This window comes from Ctenocephalides felis, unplaced genomic scaffold (assembly GCF_003426905.1).
Source record: "Ctenocephalides felis isolate EL2017-DRISC unplaced genomic scaffold, ASM342690v1 CF-g0.4_SCAFFOLD_01604, whole genome shotgun sequence".
Classification (NCBI taxonomy): domain Eukaryota; kingdom Metazoa; phylum Arthropoda; class Insecta; order Siphonaptera; family Pulicidae; genus Ctenocephalides; species Ctenocephalides felis.
In genome coordinates, this window is record NW_020537758.1 from 36166500 (window position 1) to 36182784 (window position 16285).

General features: G+C 28.4%; 1 protein-coding gene across 1 annotated transcript; it reads right to left on the reverse strand.

Moving 5' to 3' along the window:
• Positions 1-628: 628 nt before the first annotated feature.
• On the reverse strand, positions 629-7045 carry LOC113373680 (limulus clotting factor C-like). Its single transcript, XM_026613961.1, has 15 exons — positions 7035-7045; positions 5475-5686; positions 4626-4769; positions 4381-4537; positions 3632-3782; positions 3408-3555; positions 3170-3330; positions 3033-3088; positions 2733-2938; positions 2232-2441; positions 2005-2175; positions 1798-1948; positions 1583-1733; positions 887-1046; positions 629-825 (listed from the first exon to the last, which is right to left on the reverse strand). The coding sequence occupies exons 1-15, from the start codon at positions 7043-7045 to the stop codon at positions 629-631; spliced, it is 2286 nt and encodes a 761-aa protein (XP_026469746.1).
• Between the last annotated feature and the right edge of the window lie 9240 nt (positions 7046-16285).

Below are 16285 nucleotides of genomic sequence, written 5' to 3' on the forward strand. Positions count from 1 at the left end.
AAATGAATTAGTGTAAAATAAATTACATTGTCTTACACAAACTTTCAGTTTTTTCAGTACATTTTTTTGCTTTTCCTTTGAAGTGATTTCTTAAATGAACAATTTGTTAAATATCGTTACATTTTTATATAGGCAGACACTTCTAAAATATCAAGGTCTAGGCGGTTTTTAAAAGTATGACCCATATATGAAATGATTATTAACCCTTTGGAGACAGGACGGATCCAAGTGTACCGCACCGTGGTGACGAATAGTAATAGTAATATCTCTAACTTATAATTGTTAAATTAAATTATGATAAATTTTTGCTTGGTAGCTATAGGAATAATAGAATGAGGTTTTATAAACAACTTTTAGATACAAAGGTCTTTATTAGATAAAACTAATTAGAATTATTTATTACTTTTTTCATTAAAATAGTATAAAATCTATGATAGAATGTGAGAAAAGCTATGCTTTTACGTTCAATATTCAACCTTATGTACTAACTAGATTCTTAAAAATTAGCTGTATTCTTAAAAAAATAGCCTTAGTATTTAAAATGGTTAAGGTCATTAAATTATACTAAATAAAGACACACGTTTAGTGTAAATACCTATATTTCTGACTTTTATCTTGATTATTTTATCTACAATGCTCTATACTTTTTTATCCAATTTATATGTGACAAAACTCTTGTAAATGCAGTATATTTATGAGCATCACAAGTACCATCTTTCATAGGACCGACTGAAACAATTCCTCTAAGAAAGTATACCGGTTCATCTCCATTGTAAATCGGTATTGCCAAACCACCGCCACTGTCACCTTTACAAACACTTGTTCCTGAGAAACATAAATATTAGAACACATTTTTACCTTCTAACTATTCTTGCAAACAATTAACCATTAAGATATCCTGCACAGAATTTATCAGCAGTGATGAAAGGTCGAAAATCAGGAGGGCTGTGCTCAAGACATGTTTGTCGGGGAACTGTTGGCAGTATGACATATTTTAATATTGAGCTAACATTTCCACCTTCAGTAGTTAGTCCCCATCCTGCAACCTAAACAAAATTAAATAATAATGAACATAATAATTTAATACAGTTTTTAAAAGGTTGCCTACATATTTTTTAAAATTTTGAAATTAAAAATGTAATTGAAAAATATAAGATAATTTGCATTAGGATAGAAGTTCTAATTACAAACTATAATAAAGTAAATAAATTAGCTTCTTAATATTATTTGATACTGTCGTTTAAATGTAGAAGAATAAAAAATTAAATATTAGAATAACATCTCTAATATCTCAGAATTATTTGATCTGAAATAATTTCAAATGCAATTTTATTTATATTATTATAAATAATTGCTTTCGAGTGTTTATAGAACTGTTGCAATTATTTTAGGAGAAAAATTGATATCATTTATTGTGTATTGAAATTGATATATTTATTCATCTATTGTTTTATATTAAAAAGATATTGTGGTGTATATATATATATATATATATATATATAATACACGATTTTATGACATAGTTCACGGAAATAAATATATAAAATAAATAAGTAGTTTAATAACAATTAAAAAAGTTTACCAGTCCCTTGGTACCAGCTACAAAATCCTCTTCTACACCTTCAAAATCCCATTCTAAACAAATTGGACGCACAATTGCTGAAAACTCTAAAATTGATTGAAGCTTTAATATAGCTATATCCTGCGCGTAGTTACCTTGAATGTCATAATATCTGAAATGTTCTTTTTTTTTTTAATTGAACACTTTTAATACATCGAAATTACTTGAATTCATACGTTGGCGGTATAAGTAATCTATCTATTTCACTATATTGTGCATAATTATCATTTATATTATCCCAATCTTCATATATTTTACCAGCCACTACAGTGAAACGAGATTTGTCTATACGGTTCAGTGTTCCAGGCTCATAAAAACAGTGAGCAGCTATTTAGAAAATTATAGTTAGATTTCATAATATAATAAATGTTTTACATATGTACCTGTAATGACAAGTTTGTTTGTCACAATGCTCCCACCGCACCAAATTCCATATTTATTTAAAACATTTAAATCTTTGAGATAGATTCCAACATGCCAAGGAAAATCTTGAAGACCTGCGTCTTGCCCTTTAATGACAAGCGATATACCTTTAGGTCTTGCAACGCCGCATTCTAAAAAATACATATATTATGTATTAAAAGAAAAAACTTATATTGTGTAAACTAACCAGCTGTACATCTGTATATGCTGTAATCCCAAGTTCCATCTTCTTCACAACTTACGAAATTATATTCTGGATTATATGGTAGTCTATAACCTCTCTTGCAACTTAAGAAGGCTTTTGTGCCTGATTTTACAGGCTCATCACAAGGCACAGATAGATTATTATAAATACAATTCAATTGAACACTGCTCGAAGTTAATCCTTTGCATTTTTCTGTTGGATAAATTACAAGAATTTATAACTACATTTAATTATTTGGAAGAGCTCGCGACATGGGCTTTAAGATAAAAAATGCTAATTTTTAATTTATATACATTTTGCACGATGATAATCTAATTTTCTGATCTAGATTAAAATTTGAATGTTTTGAAAGTTTTTAAGGCTATTCAGCAAATACTTGATCTAACAATTTAAATGTGAAAATATAACCTGAAATTAACATATCAATAGTCGACTACCTGTTTTGATTATTGTTATATTATATTATATTGATATAAATCTTACTTAAACATTTTGCTGTTGTAGACCATTGGCCATTAGTACAAATGCCGGTATCGTCTCCAATTAATCCAAATCCTTCGTTGCAATTAAATTTAATTACTGACCACTCTGGAACTTTTGTACCGGGATTCGGAATGCCATCAAAGCCTCCAATTACATATTGGCCATTTTCGAGGGGTGGTGGTATAGTACACATTTGATTGATGTTACTAAAATTACAGTAAATAAATAAATATATATTGATATATATATATATATATATATATATATGTATGAATGCATATATACAACCAATATACTCACGACGATGATGAAATTCTGCCACAAAATATTGGTTGTTCCACTTCATTAGCTGTGCTCTTCAAGAAAAGTATAGATTTTTAATAACAATAATCCCTTATTATAAAGTTATGATGCATCGTCTGTATTTTCATATTTACCAAGACATCTTTAATCCAGTGAATATAATTCGAAATATCTGTGAGCAGAATTATTCCCTGAGTAGTTAAACTTATAGATACAATTCCGATTAAAGTTTTTGGTTCCGCATATGGTTTCATTACACCTGACCCTCCATAACCATAAAATGCACTATATGGTTCTAAAAATTCATATATTCATTATTATTAATTATGATTATTATACAATGTTAGCTATAATTGAATATAAAATTTTTACCCGCGTTTGGATTTCCAACACATATGTTATTTACTGTGATGTATTGTTTAAATTGGTCGTCACTCTCATCGATGCATTCCAAAGCTGGTAGTAAGGGAATTATTACCGGTTCAAGTTTTTTAAATTCAAAATCTTTATATCCTGTAAGCTAAAATCACCTATAAAAATGTAGGCGGAGCAAAATCTGTTCATATTCTATTTTTCTATTAAGTATGCCAACTTACCGTATAATTAGTTCCTTTTGGTAATTCTGTAGGCCTATTATCATTATTAAGATCAAGGCAAGCCGGTGAAATATATCGATTAAATTTAATTTTATCTTTTAATATAATCGCACCTATGTCGTCTCTGAAATTTGTTACAATACCACGGTATCTGAAAAAAAAATTTCATAAGTAATATACACCAATAAAAAATGGTAATTATTGTCGTGAAACTAAACTGTAACAGTAAAGAAATGATATTTGAGAGTAACCAGAGTGACCATCGCAAATAAAACTGAAAGCCATTAAACTGAAATTGTCGAAAAAATGAGATTATATTATCTCTAATTGCTATTATATTATCTCCACATAGTATACATACTACTTACCATTTACCTTTACATTATTTTACTTGATTTTTTAAATTATATAAATGAAGTAGAAGTCCTTTAGTCCACCTTTAGTTTTTGTAAAATGCGAAATAACTTTAGAGCTACAGCAGATTTTTGCTGCCGTTTAACGACAGATATAAAAATATAGATATTATATGTATGGTCTAGTCTGGCACAATTATTTAGTGAAAAACTCAACGTATCCCAAAAGGTCCACTCTGGTTACCAACTTCTCATAAATGTTAATTCAATAAACTACTATTAAAACAAATGCAACTATAGGCATAGTTCATAGAACCATGAAGTCATTTTTTCACACTCCATGCAGTACAAGTTAATATTTATAATTATGATATGATAATATTTCAAGAAACTTACAAAGGAAATACATTTATCTGTTTGACTTCGTAATATTGAGCATATGGTGTATTATATAATGAATCGTTCCATTTGTAAAGGCCTGTACCAACTGCTACCTTAACATAAGATGCATTAAATTTCGCTGCTTTAGCTTCATCATAAAGACAATGTGCAGCTAAAATAGAAATATTTAATTAATAACACAATTTTTTAATATTTTCAGAACTTTAATATCAATGATGAATATATAGTTGCATACTTACACGTGATTATTACATTATCGGAAATAATTGTACCACCGCAAACAATTCTTGGCTCATTTTTTGGTTTGTCATGAAATATTGTAGCAAACCACGGATATCGCCCAACATCACTTTCATTATCCAGAGGATTTACATTCCCACAAACTGTACAAAGTACAATATAAAAAAATAGCTTCCAAAACGATTATTAAATACGTTTGCTTATTTTTTTAATAATTCAACAGATATATGGTTCACAAAAATAAAAAACATTCAGAAAATTATCGAAGAAAAGCAACTCTTACTTCTACCATATTATTATATATTTTTTACAATAATTCTTTTTGTATTCTCATAAAACAGCAAACATGATACAGCAATATCTTATAGGCTTCTATTATATGAGCAGAAAATATTCAAGTTAGAATAGAAAAATTTAGTTTAGAATTCACTTCATTAACAGGAGTCTTTAGTTTTAATTTACCATAATTTAGGGCAAACTTTTACACTGGCACAAGTTGCTGTCGCATCCTATCAAATACTTTCATATTAAAATATTTATATATTTGAATAATTGTTAATTAACTTTGCTTTGAACAAATAGTGAACGGCTGCTTTTGTTCCAACTAATAATCCTTGTTTTCAAAATATATGTACAGTTACTTTTGAGCAAATAACTAGAAATGATTTCATTCAAATTATTAAATTTGTACAAAATTTAAATTATTTCACTTCTGTGTTAATATTTCACAAAAAATATAAAAAAAATTATTACATCGTCTAAAAAACCTATGCCAGAAAATGAACTTCAATTAGACGCATTACATTTATTTGTGATTTTATTTATAGAATTATTTTTTCTCTGCTTACCAGGCTGACATGAAAATGGACACTTGTCCCAAATACCATCTTCTTCGCATTTGATACTATAAAATCCAGGATCTTCTAATTGCTGGTATCCTTCCTTGCAAATTAGATTTGCCCTGGTACCAGGAGACACGCGTCGGTAACAGGATACACCGCGTCTTTTGGAGTCCTGGCAAGTTATGGACAACGAAGGCAAGGAAAGTGGTTCACATGTCCTACAATAGAAAATAATTTTAGAAATTAAAATTTACAGTAATTTTGCACGTGTTTTCTAATTCAGTACAATATTTTTTGTTCATAATTTTAATTTAATATAGCAAAATTTATACCTGTTGGCAATACATTCGTTACCGGAACAGTTTGTTGTCTCCCGACGAAGCCGCAATGAATTCGCTAAAATTATATTAATCGTCACATTACTTTATTAAAATATATCTTGTTATTTTCTACCTGTGATAACATAGAAAACACATAATATAATTAGTTGATGCACAAACATCCTCATTCGAAGAATATACAAAACTATTTGACTCGAGATCAAGGACTGTTTGCGCTTTGTGTACATCAATTATTTATTTATTATCATTATGCCGAAGTGTCTGTCGTTTGGATACAATCCGGTTTTGCCAATACATAGATGCAATCATATATTTGAATTTTTAGACGTCATCTTGGACAAATATGTTTAGTTTTTAACGATATCATTCGCAGAAAACATAGCAAATTATTTTTACTAATCGTCGGGACTGGTTTTGCCCTTCGGTGATCGACTTAATAATTTTGGTTACGTAATATTTGCCATTGACATTATAAAAATCTAAATTGAAGTTAATGACTGTATTTCTATAAGAACACTTCTATATAGGGAAAGAACGGTATATTTATTTATTTAATTATATTATAACTAGTCTCAATGGTTTTTACTCATTTTAGATTTATTTATTTATCAAAAGACTATGTTACTGGCAGAGTAATATAGTCTTTTGATTAAATAGGAACTTTATAAACATATTTAATTAAACATCTAATTATAAAACATATTTTGTCCATATAGTACATACCGAGATACTAATTGTTAAGACCACAGTACATACAATGCACATCATAATCAGCACTTTAAAAGTGAGAAAAAAGGAAACATTCATTATGTGGTTGCAATGTACGAGTGGAAAGGGTTTTAACAGATTTCAATTTTTTTCTTGGCCTCAAATGAAATTCCCTGTAGTGCTTGCAAAATAGTACTATGTCATTTTGTCCATTGTATAAGTAGTCGTATAGGCCCAAAAGTGAACAAAATGAATAAAAAATTGAAATTCCATCAAATGCCTGATAATTGCAATATAATTTATCGAAATCACAGGCAAAAATTTATTGATTTTAATAGAAATAATTACAAATCACAAATTGATATATAAAATTAACGAATTCCAAAAAACATGACAAAACCACCTTAAAAATAATCTTTTGACTATGATAATAACGCTCAACATGTAGCAGGATTGTGATTATGGCTTTCTTCGTATTGTACATATGAAAACGTTCCTAAAATTAGTCAATTTTTACCATTGTGTCATTTTGTGAAGTTCGCATTTCCTCTACAACCATGAATCTATTTTTTCATTTGAGTTTTCCCCATGCCTACTTATTTAGACACATCCCCTAGTTTTTTTGTTTCGCTTTCGTGTGTCAATCACAATAAATTAATTCAAATTTTAATTTTCGTATCATGACTTACTCATTGTTTTTAAAAATTTATACTCATCTGATTTGAAACAAAATCAAATCAAACACACACATTTTTATACAAACACATAATTTTATATACATTAGTTTTTTTACATACTGAAGTAAAATGTATAGTCGTAGCACCAGAGCGGACGTTTCATCAAATTTGAGGACCCGTGATAAATCCAGCACACCTTTTCCAAAACCTTCATCTTCAAAATCGAGCATTCGCTGTAATAGTACCTCCGAAAAATCCATCAACTTTGTACAGGTTGGAATTAATGTATTATTGATACATATGAATTATATAGGTGCATATATAATGAATAAAATTTTAGGTAAGTAATTATATATGTCTCCAGATATATCTTCACATTGAAGCATATATTTTTTCTATATACGTTAAAGTAATTTCAGTATAATATATAAATGAACGTAGCAATACATCATTTAATTAAATTTTTCACTTTTAAACAGAATAGAAGATAATTTTACGAAAAACAAGTACAATTATCGTTATTTTTGACACTTTTATGCTAATCCTAAGAAAAACAGCTGGTCTGATTCGATCGGTTTTCATCTAAGTATAACTTATTATTAACTTCCCTAATTTTTTCCAGAAAATTTCATTTTCTAATTTTTTTATTTCATATTTCTTCGAGTATTGAAAAAATTCTAAATAGCTTGATACCAAAATTGGAGAAAGTAAGTGATTGTGTCAAAAGATTTCACTTTTTGTCGAGGTTTGTTCCCAAAACGGCTAAAACCGACATTGAAAATTAAAAAGTCATTCGATGAAACTCGATATAATTAGTTATGAGTTACCATTGGCCTTTAGAATTAGCAGAAAATTGTCCAACTTTGCGTCGATGGTTTAGCCAAAACTCTTGAACCGTTGTTGGTTGGGAATCATCGTATTTATTTTTTAAGGAAGTTTTGGTTATTTATATTTAATTAAAAATTATAAAAATGTTTTGAATTTTGGAATAATAAGCCGTGTCAAAATTTGAAAATTCTATTGTCATAATTTGTAAAGTTGCAATTGCAATTTTGTTGATCTTGATTATATACATCGGGAAGTCTTTGCAACTTGTCTCAAGGTAAAATTCCACTTAGAACTATTTGAGAATAGTTCTGGAAATAGAATTGCGTTTACATACCCACAATTGCATATCTTTTCCATTCGTGAGAGAATTGCTATTAACATCGTTAATCAGAGCCTGAAACAAAATGTATTATTATTGATTACAGGTTGGTTATGAATAAATAAAAAAATAAAGTTATAAAGTTAAATAAAATATTATATTCAGTGCAATTAGGTAAAAGTTGATTGTGGATTTGCGTTGCAATATATAAATATAAATAGCATTAAAAAAATCATTGCAATCGTGTTGTATTAATTCATATTTACAATAATCATGACATAAATAATTATAAATGAATATATTATTATTTATAGCAAAAGGCAAAGCCCCGATCAACTCTGACTCTTCGTCGAGAAACGCTTACCACATGTGGAGGCACTGATAATTGCGGGGACACCAAAAAATGCCTCAAAAGTAACAGCAGCCGTCCAGGCACCAGTTGTGATGTCAAATTGGATACTTCAGATGATTCTGAGACGGAAATCAGTGAAGATATGCATTATGCCGGATTGTCTCAATCTTTTGATTCTATGAAGATAGGTGGTAAATAGGAAAAATTCAATTTTTAATTAGAGAAATAAAGTAAAAAATAGAACCAACTGAAAAAAACACCCATTGTGAGATGAGCCTTATATTTCATTCACCTTTGTTTTATGTTCCTGTTGATGATCTTGAAAATTAAGCAAGCTTTTTAGAGTCCTTTAAGTTAAATGTCTTCTTATTTACACAATTATATAATGAACTGTGTTAACGCATTATTAATCTAAAAATTATTATAAATGCATCACTTTTATGTGTAATATATTAATATGAAATAATTCAATAGATCATTATGAAATATATACCAATTCAAATGACTTAGAATTAGATGAAAAACATTATCCATGTGTTACGGAACAAGTTAATTAATGATCTTTTTAAAATATATATGTGTAAAATTTTACTTCAATTTTAAAATTAATTTACGTTTCATTTTTTCAGGCAGTAAGACCTCTAGTTTTCCAACAGATTATCACACTTTACGATACAAAAACGGAACTAGATCGTCCATGACCTTCTCTAATACACGCATGAGGGAAATTGAACGTCACAATGCCATTTTATTAAGAAAGATTTTAGATAAAAAGAAAGTTGCTCCCCCGAAGCCGATGGTCAGTATTAAGTAGATAAATGAATAAATATTAATGAAATTCACTTGTATTTTTTCATTTGGACTCAAATTTAGTAAGTTTCAACTATTTTCTTGAAAATTATATCTGAATTTTAGTATATTGACAGATATCCGAAAAAAACAAGCATAAAAGAATTGAATATTAATACATGAAAAAACGAATCCCAAAATTGTCTTATATATCAATTAATATTCTTAATAACATTTTTTCATTTGTTAATATTTAGATAATTTTGGCATTGGAACTTATTTTAAGAAATAAAATGCTGATAGTGATGATACAGTACAAGTATTTCTCACGGCGTCAATAAGTGGAATTATTAGTCTGTTCATCATTAGAATAATTACTTTAAACTTAGTTAATAATCTCAAAATCAATTATTTTATTAAACTAATTTTAGAATATTTATATTTTTATTTTTCAGGCTCAAAAACCTGTCAAGGCATCTCCTACAGTGGCTAAGACCAGACACCGCACGCAACGTCAAATCAATCTGGAAAATGCTCTTTTAGATAAGCGTCTTCGAGAGGCTAAAGCAACCACCAAAACTCGAAATACTGAATAATTTGTAAATTTACTGGTGTTTTCAACATTTCAAGATTTTTTCTTAATTTTATGACGTTAATTTATACAACGATTTTATGCAGCTTTAGTTTTTGAATAAAGATGTTTTATAAAATACAAATAACATTGATATTAATAATCTAGATTACTTTAGGAAATAGAGACCAGTCGATTTTAATACGTTAATAGTCATGCCAACCATATGTGTCTGACACTAATAAGTATCACATGAATTATGTCAGACTTGGATGAAAAATTATATACTTTTCTGCTAATTATAAGGCTTGGCCGATTGTCGCGTATTATAAGTATTATAACAGCTAGTCTTAGCCTTTTGATGATGTAGCATTTCTAAACTATTACTTGATATTTTATCAAATACAGCTGTGAAGGCTAATTTTGTCGTCATCTGTAAAAAAGGGCAAGATAACAAAGTTAATCAAATTAAAAAACAAAGGATAATTTGAAATCTATTTTTATTAGAAGACTTTTCGATATTAGTTTGTAATTATTAGTTAAGTGTACAACATATAGTGATACATTAACGTATATTAATTAAAACTATTCGAATATCCTAATTATGACAATTATACTTATAACTAAAATGCAACTTTTTTCCGCACCACCCATGAGGTAAAGTTGCTAGGCGCGTTTTTTTTACTGTGGTATCGCCACAGTTATAGATACATTTCATATTTACGTATCTAACATTTCGGAAGGAAATGGATATTGTGTAAATACTACTAAGTATCGATTACTGCAGCCCTAATCCACCTAAACTAACTTATAAACTAATTATACCTAATTTACATGCTAATTATACCTAACTGACCTAAGTGTTACGCGAAAAGAACCCCGCGAGATCGCCTAATGTTAACCCAACACTTTCGATTTTTAAAAGCGAAAGAACCTCTCGTGAAAAAGAAAACATTAATATGAAAATTATACTGTAGAATTAAAACGGTGATGTAAATTTACAAAAAAAAAAGTATTTACATGATGTACCCCCCTCGATCCACCATGTAAACACTTAAAAAAAACTTTATAGGTTCCCAGCCTATAAAGCTTAAGTACAAATCTTGTAATTTGTAATTATTAGTTAGAGTTTTAAAGAAAAGCGCGAAAAATATAAGAAAGGTTCTTCCACAACGCCAACCCTTTGAGCTCTAAACAAAAATACGCGAACAACCCCAAAAAAAGGTACCGGAGATATTAACGTAAAAAAAAATACGCTAAGAACTTTATATAAAAAAATAATGACCAAAAATTTTGCGTGCAAAGGCCCCTTAATTAGATCTTAACTAAATATATTATAATAATAATATAATATAACTTAGTAACTATTTAATAGTAATAAAACAATATAACTAGTCTTTTCTCACATTTCATATCAACTTCATTCATATGCACATATCCTTGAATTCGGTAGTGATCTTTTGCAGGTCCTGTTTAGTCTTGAGCAGGTAAGTTTCTGGCAATTTTCTTGGAAAGTGATGGACAACTATGAAAGAAAAATTTATTAATTAATATATTAAATTACTCAATGTTAGTAAAAGTATTCGAGCGAAAATTTTACATCAATACAATCAAAATTAATCAAACTAATAATAAAATAATACTAAGGTCTTCTCACATTTTATCTTGCTTCATGTCATCTCATTAATGCGCATAATCTCGAATGTGGATGTGTGGTGGATCCTGGTGGTCTAGAGTACGGAACTTTCTGAACTCTTTTTCGAAAGATATCTGAAACAAGATCTAAAAAAACACAAATACCCATAAAAATAGGGGTATAAACATACAAACGGGGCCCCGGTAATATTAATATTTAGTAATTATATACCTATTACTAACTAAGGTCTAATTATTACTAATTACCAGAAAACCTCTACAAATATGCATATACTCCTGGCTCTGATTTGGCAGTGCTGGTGGTGTGCGACGCATGAACAAATTAACTCTGCAACGAGATTTAAAAAAAAAACACAATTACCCCTAAAATAGGGGTTTAAACATACAAACCGGGCCCCGGTAATAATAATATTTAATATTTATATACCTATTATTAACTAAAATCTAATTATTACTAATTACCAGAAAACCTCTACATATATGCATATCTCCTGGCTCTGATTTGGCATTGCTGGTGGTGTGCGACGCATGAACAAATTAACTCTGCAACAAGATTTAAAAAAAAACACAATTACCCCTAAAATAGGGGTTTAAACATACAAACCGGGCCCCGGTAATAATAATATTTAATATTTATATACCTATTATTAACTAAAATCTAATTATTACTAATTACTAGAAAACCTCTACAAATATGCATATACTCCTGGCTCTGATTTGGCAGTGCTGGTGGTGTGCGACGCATGAACAAATTAACTCTGCAACGAGATTTAAAAAAAAAAAAAACATAATTACCCCTAAAAATAGGGTTAAACATACAAACGGGGCCCCGGTAATATTAATATTTATTATTTATATACCTATTACTAACTAAGATCTAATTATTACTAATTTTTATTATTAATTACTCCTGGCGATGATTTGGCAGTCCTGGTGGTGTGCGACGCATAAACAAATTAGCTCTGCAACCCTGAAATGATAAGTGATTTAAGCAAATAAAATGTAAGATGATTTATAAATACTATTTAGTAGCCTGATTATAGTTTAAAGTTTTCTATTGCCCTGGTACTTCAAATCAGTGCACGTCTTCTCCTGACGGTTGTAGTAGCAGTTCTTGGTATTTATTCTCCTTGTATCACCAGTTGAGGCCTATTTGCACCAAAATAAATATTTATTTTATTAATTTTTCACATAATTTGTGGTTTTGTACAGTCATACCTTTTTTTTCACTTCAAACAGCACGTCTTTAAGTTTTCTCCGTTCAGGGAGACTCATTGTGCAATTACAAAAATTTTAAATGTATTTGATTAAATTATATTCATTACATACCATCAGAAAAAATATTCAAAATAAATATAAGTAATTTAATAAACAGTTTTTTTTTAATTTTTAAACGAGTAATTTGCATCCATGCATCACGAAACAACTAATGAAATAATTTAAAAAAAAAAACATTAATATTATACGTACTAATTATAAGTTAAATTGTATGGGGTTTGCGTTGCCTCTGGGAAAAACATCGCAAAGAATCCATACACCAAATGAAGAAAAAATTATTAATCAATCAAGTTAATTTATTAACGAAACGCGAACAACTTGAACCTATCGTGGGGGGTAGGCGATAGGAACGTATTTAAACGCGTAAACAAGGCTTTAAAAATTGTTTTAAAAGATATTAAAATTACGAATAAGTTCTCGCACGAATAAAAAGTGAATTATGGACGCAAATAACTCAATGCAAAAAAAAAATAGATTTTTAATTAAAAATTGTAAAAATAAATAAATGTGAAAAAATGCACAATAAATCTCCAAAGTCATACGCCTCTGCGCAAACTACTATTTGAAACCTGAAACAAACAAACAAACAATACATTAATAAATAAAACTAATGCTAGTCAACTGTCAATGTAGAATTTTTAATCAAATTTCATGTTGACAATAGTTTTGCAAATACCACCAAATCTACTATAAACCTAAATTAAATTTTCTCAATTATTTTATATTTATAATATTGTGTGAGAAACAAAATATAGAAATCAAAAAAATATTTACACAATATTAAATTAAATGTCATTAACAAGGTACACGCTACAATCTAAAGATGCATTCGATTGTATTATAAAGATTAAATATAAAAAGTAATATAATAATATTATATTAAATTAATATAGTAAGTATAATAATATTATATTAGAATATAAAAAGTAATTTAAATCGTTTAATATAAGAGAGTTGAATATTTACTTTGATTTATTCGAATTCTTTTATTTACAATTCAATAGTAAATTAAGTCAAATAGAATCAATCAAAACACATTCCATGCCATGTATTCGTAACTGAATACACCAAGTTATTACATAATATGGATTATTTTTAAAAGACTTACCAGTGTGATGTCGATGCCATGAGCTCCAAAAACAGAATGATATGATATCGTCTTTGGATCGGGTTATATAGGGTCGAAAATGTGAAAATTGTTACCAGATGATATTAAAATTCAAAAATTATTATCTAACGGAAATAGTTTTAGGAATAGAATCATAGAGGGTGCAATACAAAAGTAAATAAGCAGTTGTGACTCAGTCACTATCAAACCTTCGTGGCTTGATAGTCGTTGTCGGTTCAGCCGTTTTCCAGAAAATTGCTATGAAAGGTCAAAAATCGGCTCACATAATATATAAACATATATAATTAACAAATCGGATATTCTCACGAAAACATGAACTTACACTTATTTAGGGAAATTAGCATAAAAATTTCAAATTTCATTAATTGAACTAAAAATTAAACTGTATATTTCCGAAAATTAATATTTCCAACTTTGCACATTAGATTTAACACGTTTTATATTTCCATTCAACTTGGGATTAGATTCGTCAATAACGCGTTGTTCCTGTTTTCTTCTCTTCACATTTGAAAAATTTCTGGCAGAATCTCTAGGCTGGGGTATTGATGTTTTGTTCCTGTTATGAATAATTTGCTTAAATAAAATACAATTTTCTCTTTCAATTTGACGAACTTTCGCAGTGGGAAAGGAAACACTGATTTTCGAATCTGCAAAATTTAACGAAATGTTTTAAATAATTTTTGATTTTTTTCTTTCTTTATCAGGTCTGTATTATATAACTACCATATAAATCGACATATGTTTCATATTTTCATGCCAAATACAGATTTTTGCATATTATATCAAATTAATCAATTATTACCTTTATATACTGGCAACTTTTTCCTGTTCTTTGAAGATATTGATGATTTGCTCGAAGGTTGGACTTCTACTTTACTATAAATATAACTATGCGGTAGAAATCTTAAGAATTTATAACATGAAGATTGAAAAATAAAAAATAAAATATTTTCTCACCTGTTTCTTTTATTTTTCGCCTCCGAAGCGCTGGAGCAAGCTTTTGCACGTTTCAGGTTAGTTTCATCCATGTTCTGAAAGTCGTCCTGTGCAATTGGAATAACGCTCTAAAAAAAACATTAAAAAATAAAGTGAAATGATTTTCTTCAAATCGATTAAATGAATTGCATACCAAATACTTATCAAATTTTTCTTCAATTTCCGTTTCTCTTATGACCATTGCCGCCCTAAAAACCCTAAATAATACTAAAAACGACCAAATTTAAAAAATTATTCACAATTTTGCCCACACGTAAAACAAAAACTATAAAAAACAAACTCGATTTTTGGTTTAATGTCAAATTCTTTTATTAATAAAAATATTTTTTGGTTCAATCACAACAATATGAAGAAGAGTACAATAAATAAAACATATAATAAATATTGTGTATTTATTGTAACACGTATTGGCACAAATCATTGTGTTGCTTTTTTAAAAAAGATAAAATAAATATCATTAGACACAGGACATTTCTACATTTCTACATCAGTGCATTTTATAATAAATTTGTTAGAAACATATGCTTATAGTAAATATTAGTAAAATATTCGCTATTGCACTTATAAATACAGTGTTATCTCGATTAGCCGGCCCTGAGTTATACGTATTAACAATTTTCGGAAAGACTATATACTAGAAAAAAATTTAGACGTACTACTTTAAACTATTAATATATATTCTATTTCATGATCAAGATTTCAATTATTTCAAAATTATTTATGTCTCTTAAACAGTGGCAGTTTGTATATTTTTTCTAATGATTTTTTAGATTTATTATCCGAAAGACTGTTAGCAACATTAAATCCGGTTAATCGAATTTTAATACAAATATGAATAAGCTGTTCGATGATATAATCAAAAACTTATATCCTAATTTTAAGTCAAGTTAAGTTAAGGCTTGTAGAACCAATGCTAGCTATAATTTTAAGACTACTCACAAATAAGTTATGCTAAAATGAAATCTAAACTGTTATTCTTGTGAGATGTGCTGCTAACAAGTAAATATTTACTCGCAAATATAATCAAAGTTGTAAGTATTATAGGAAAATAAAAACCTTTAAAATTTCCGCGGGAATTTTGAGAATCACTTGTATAGACATTTATTTTATCATGAAAAGAATAAGTTTAAAGAATTTAGTTTTGAAACAATCACTTAAGTCAGCCTAAAATTT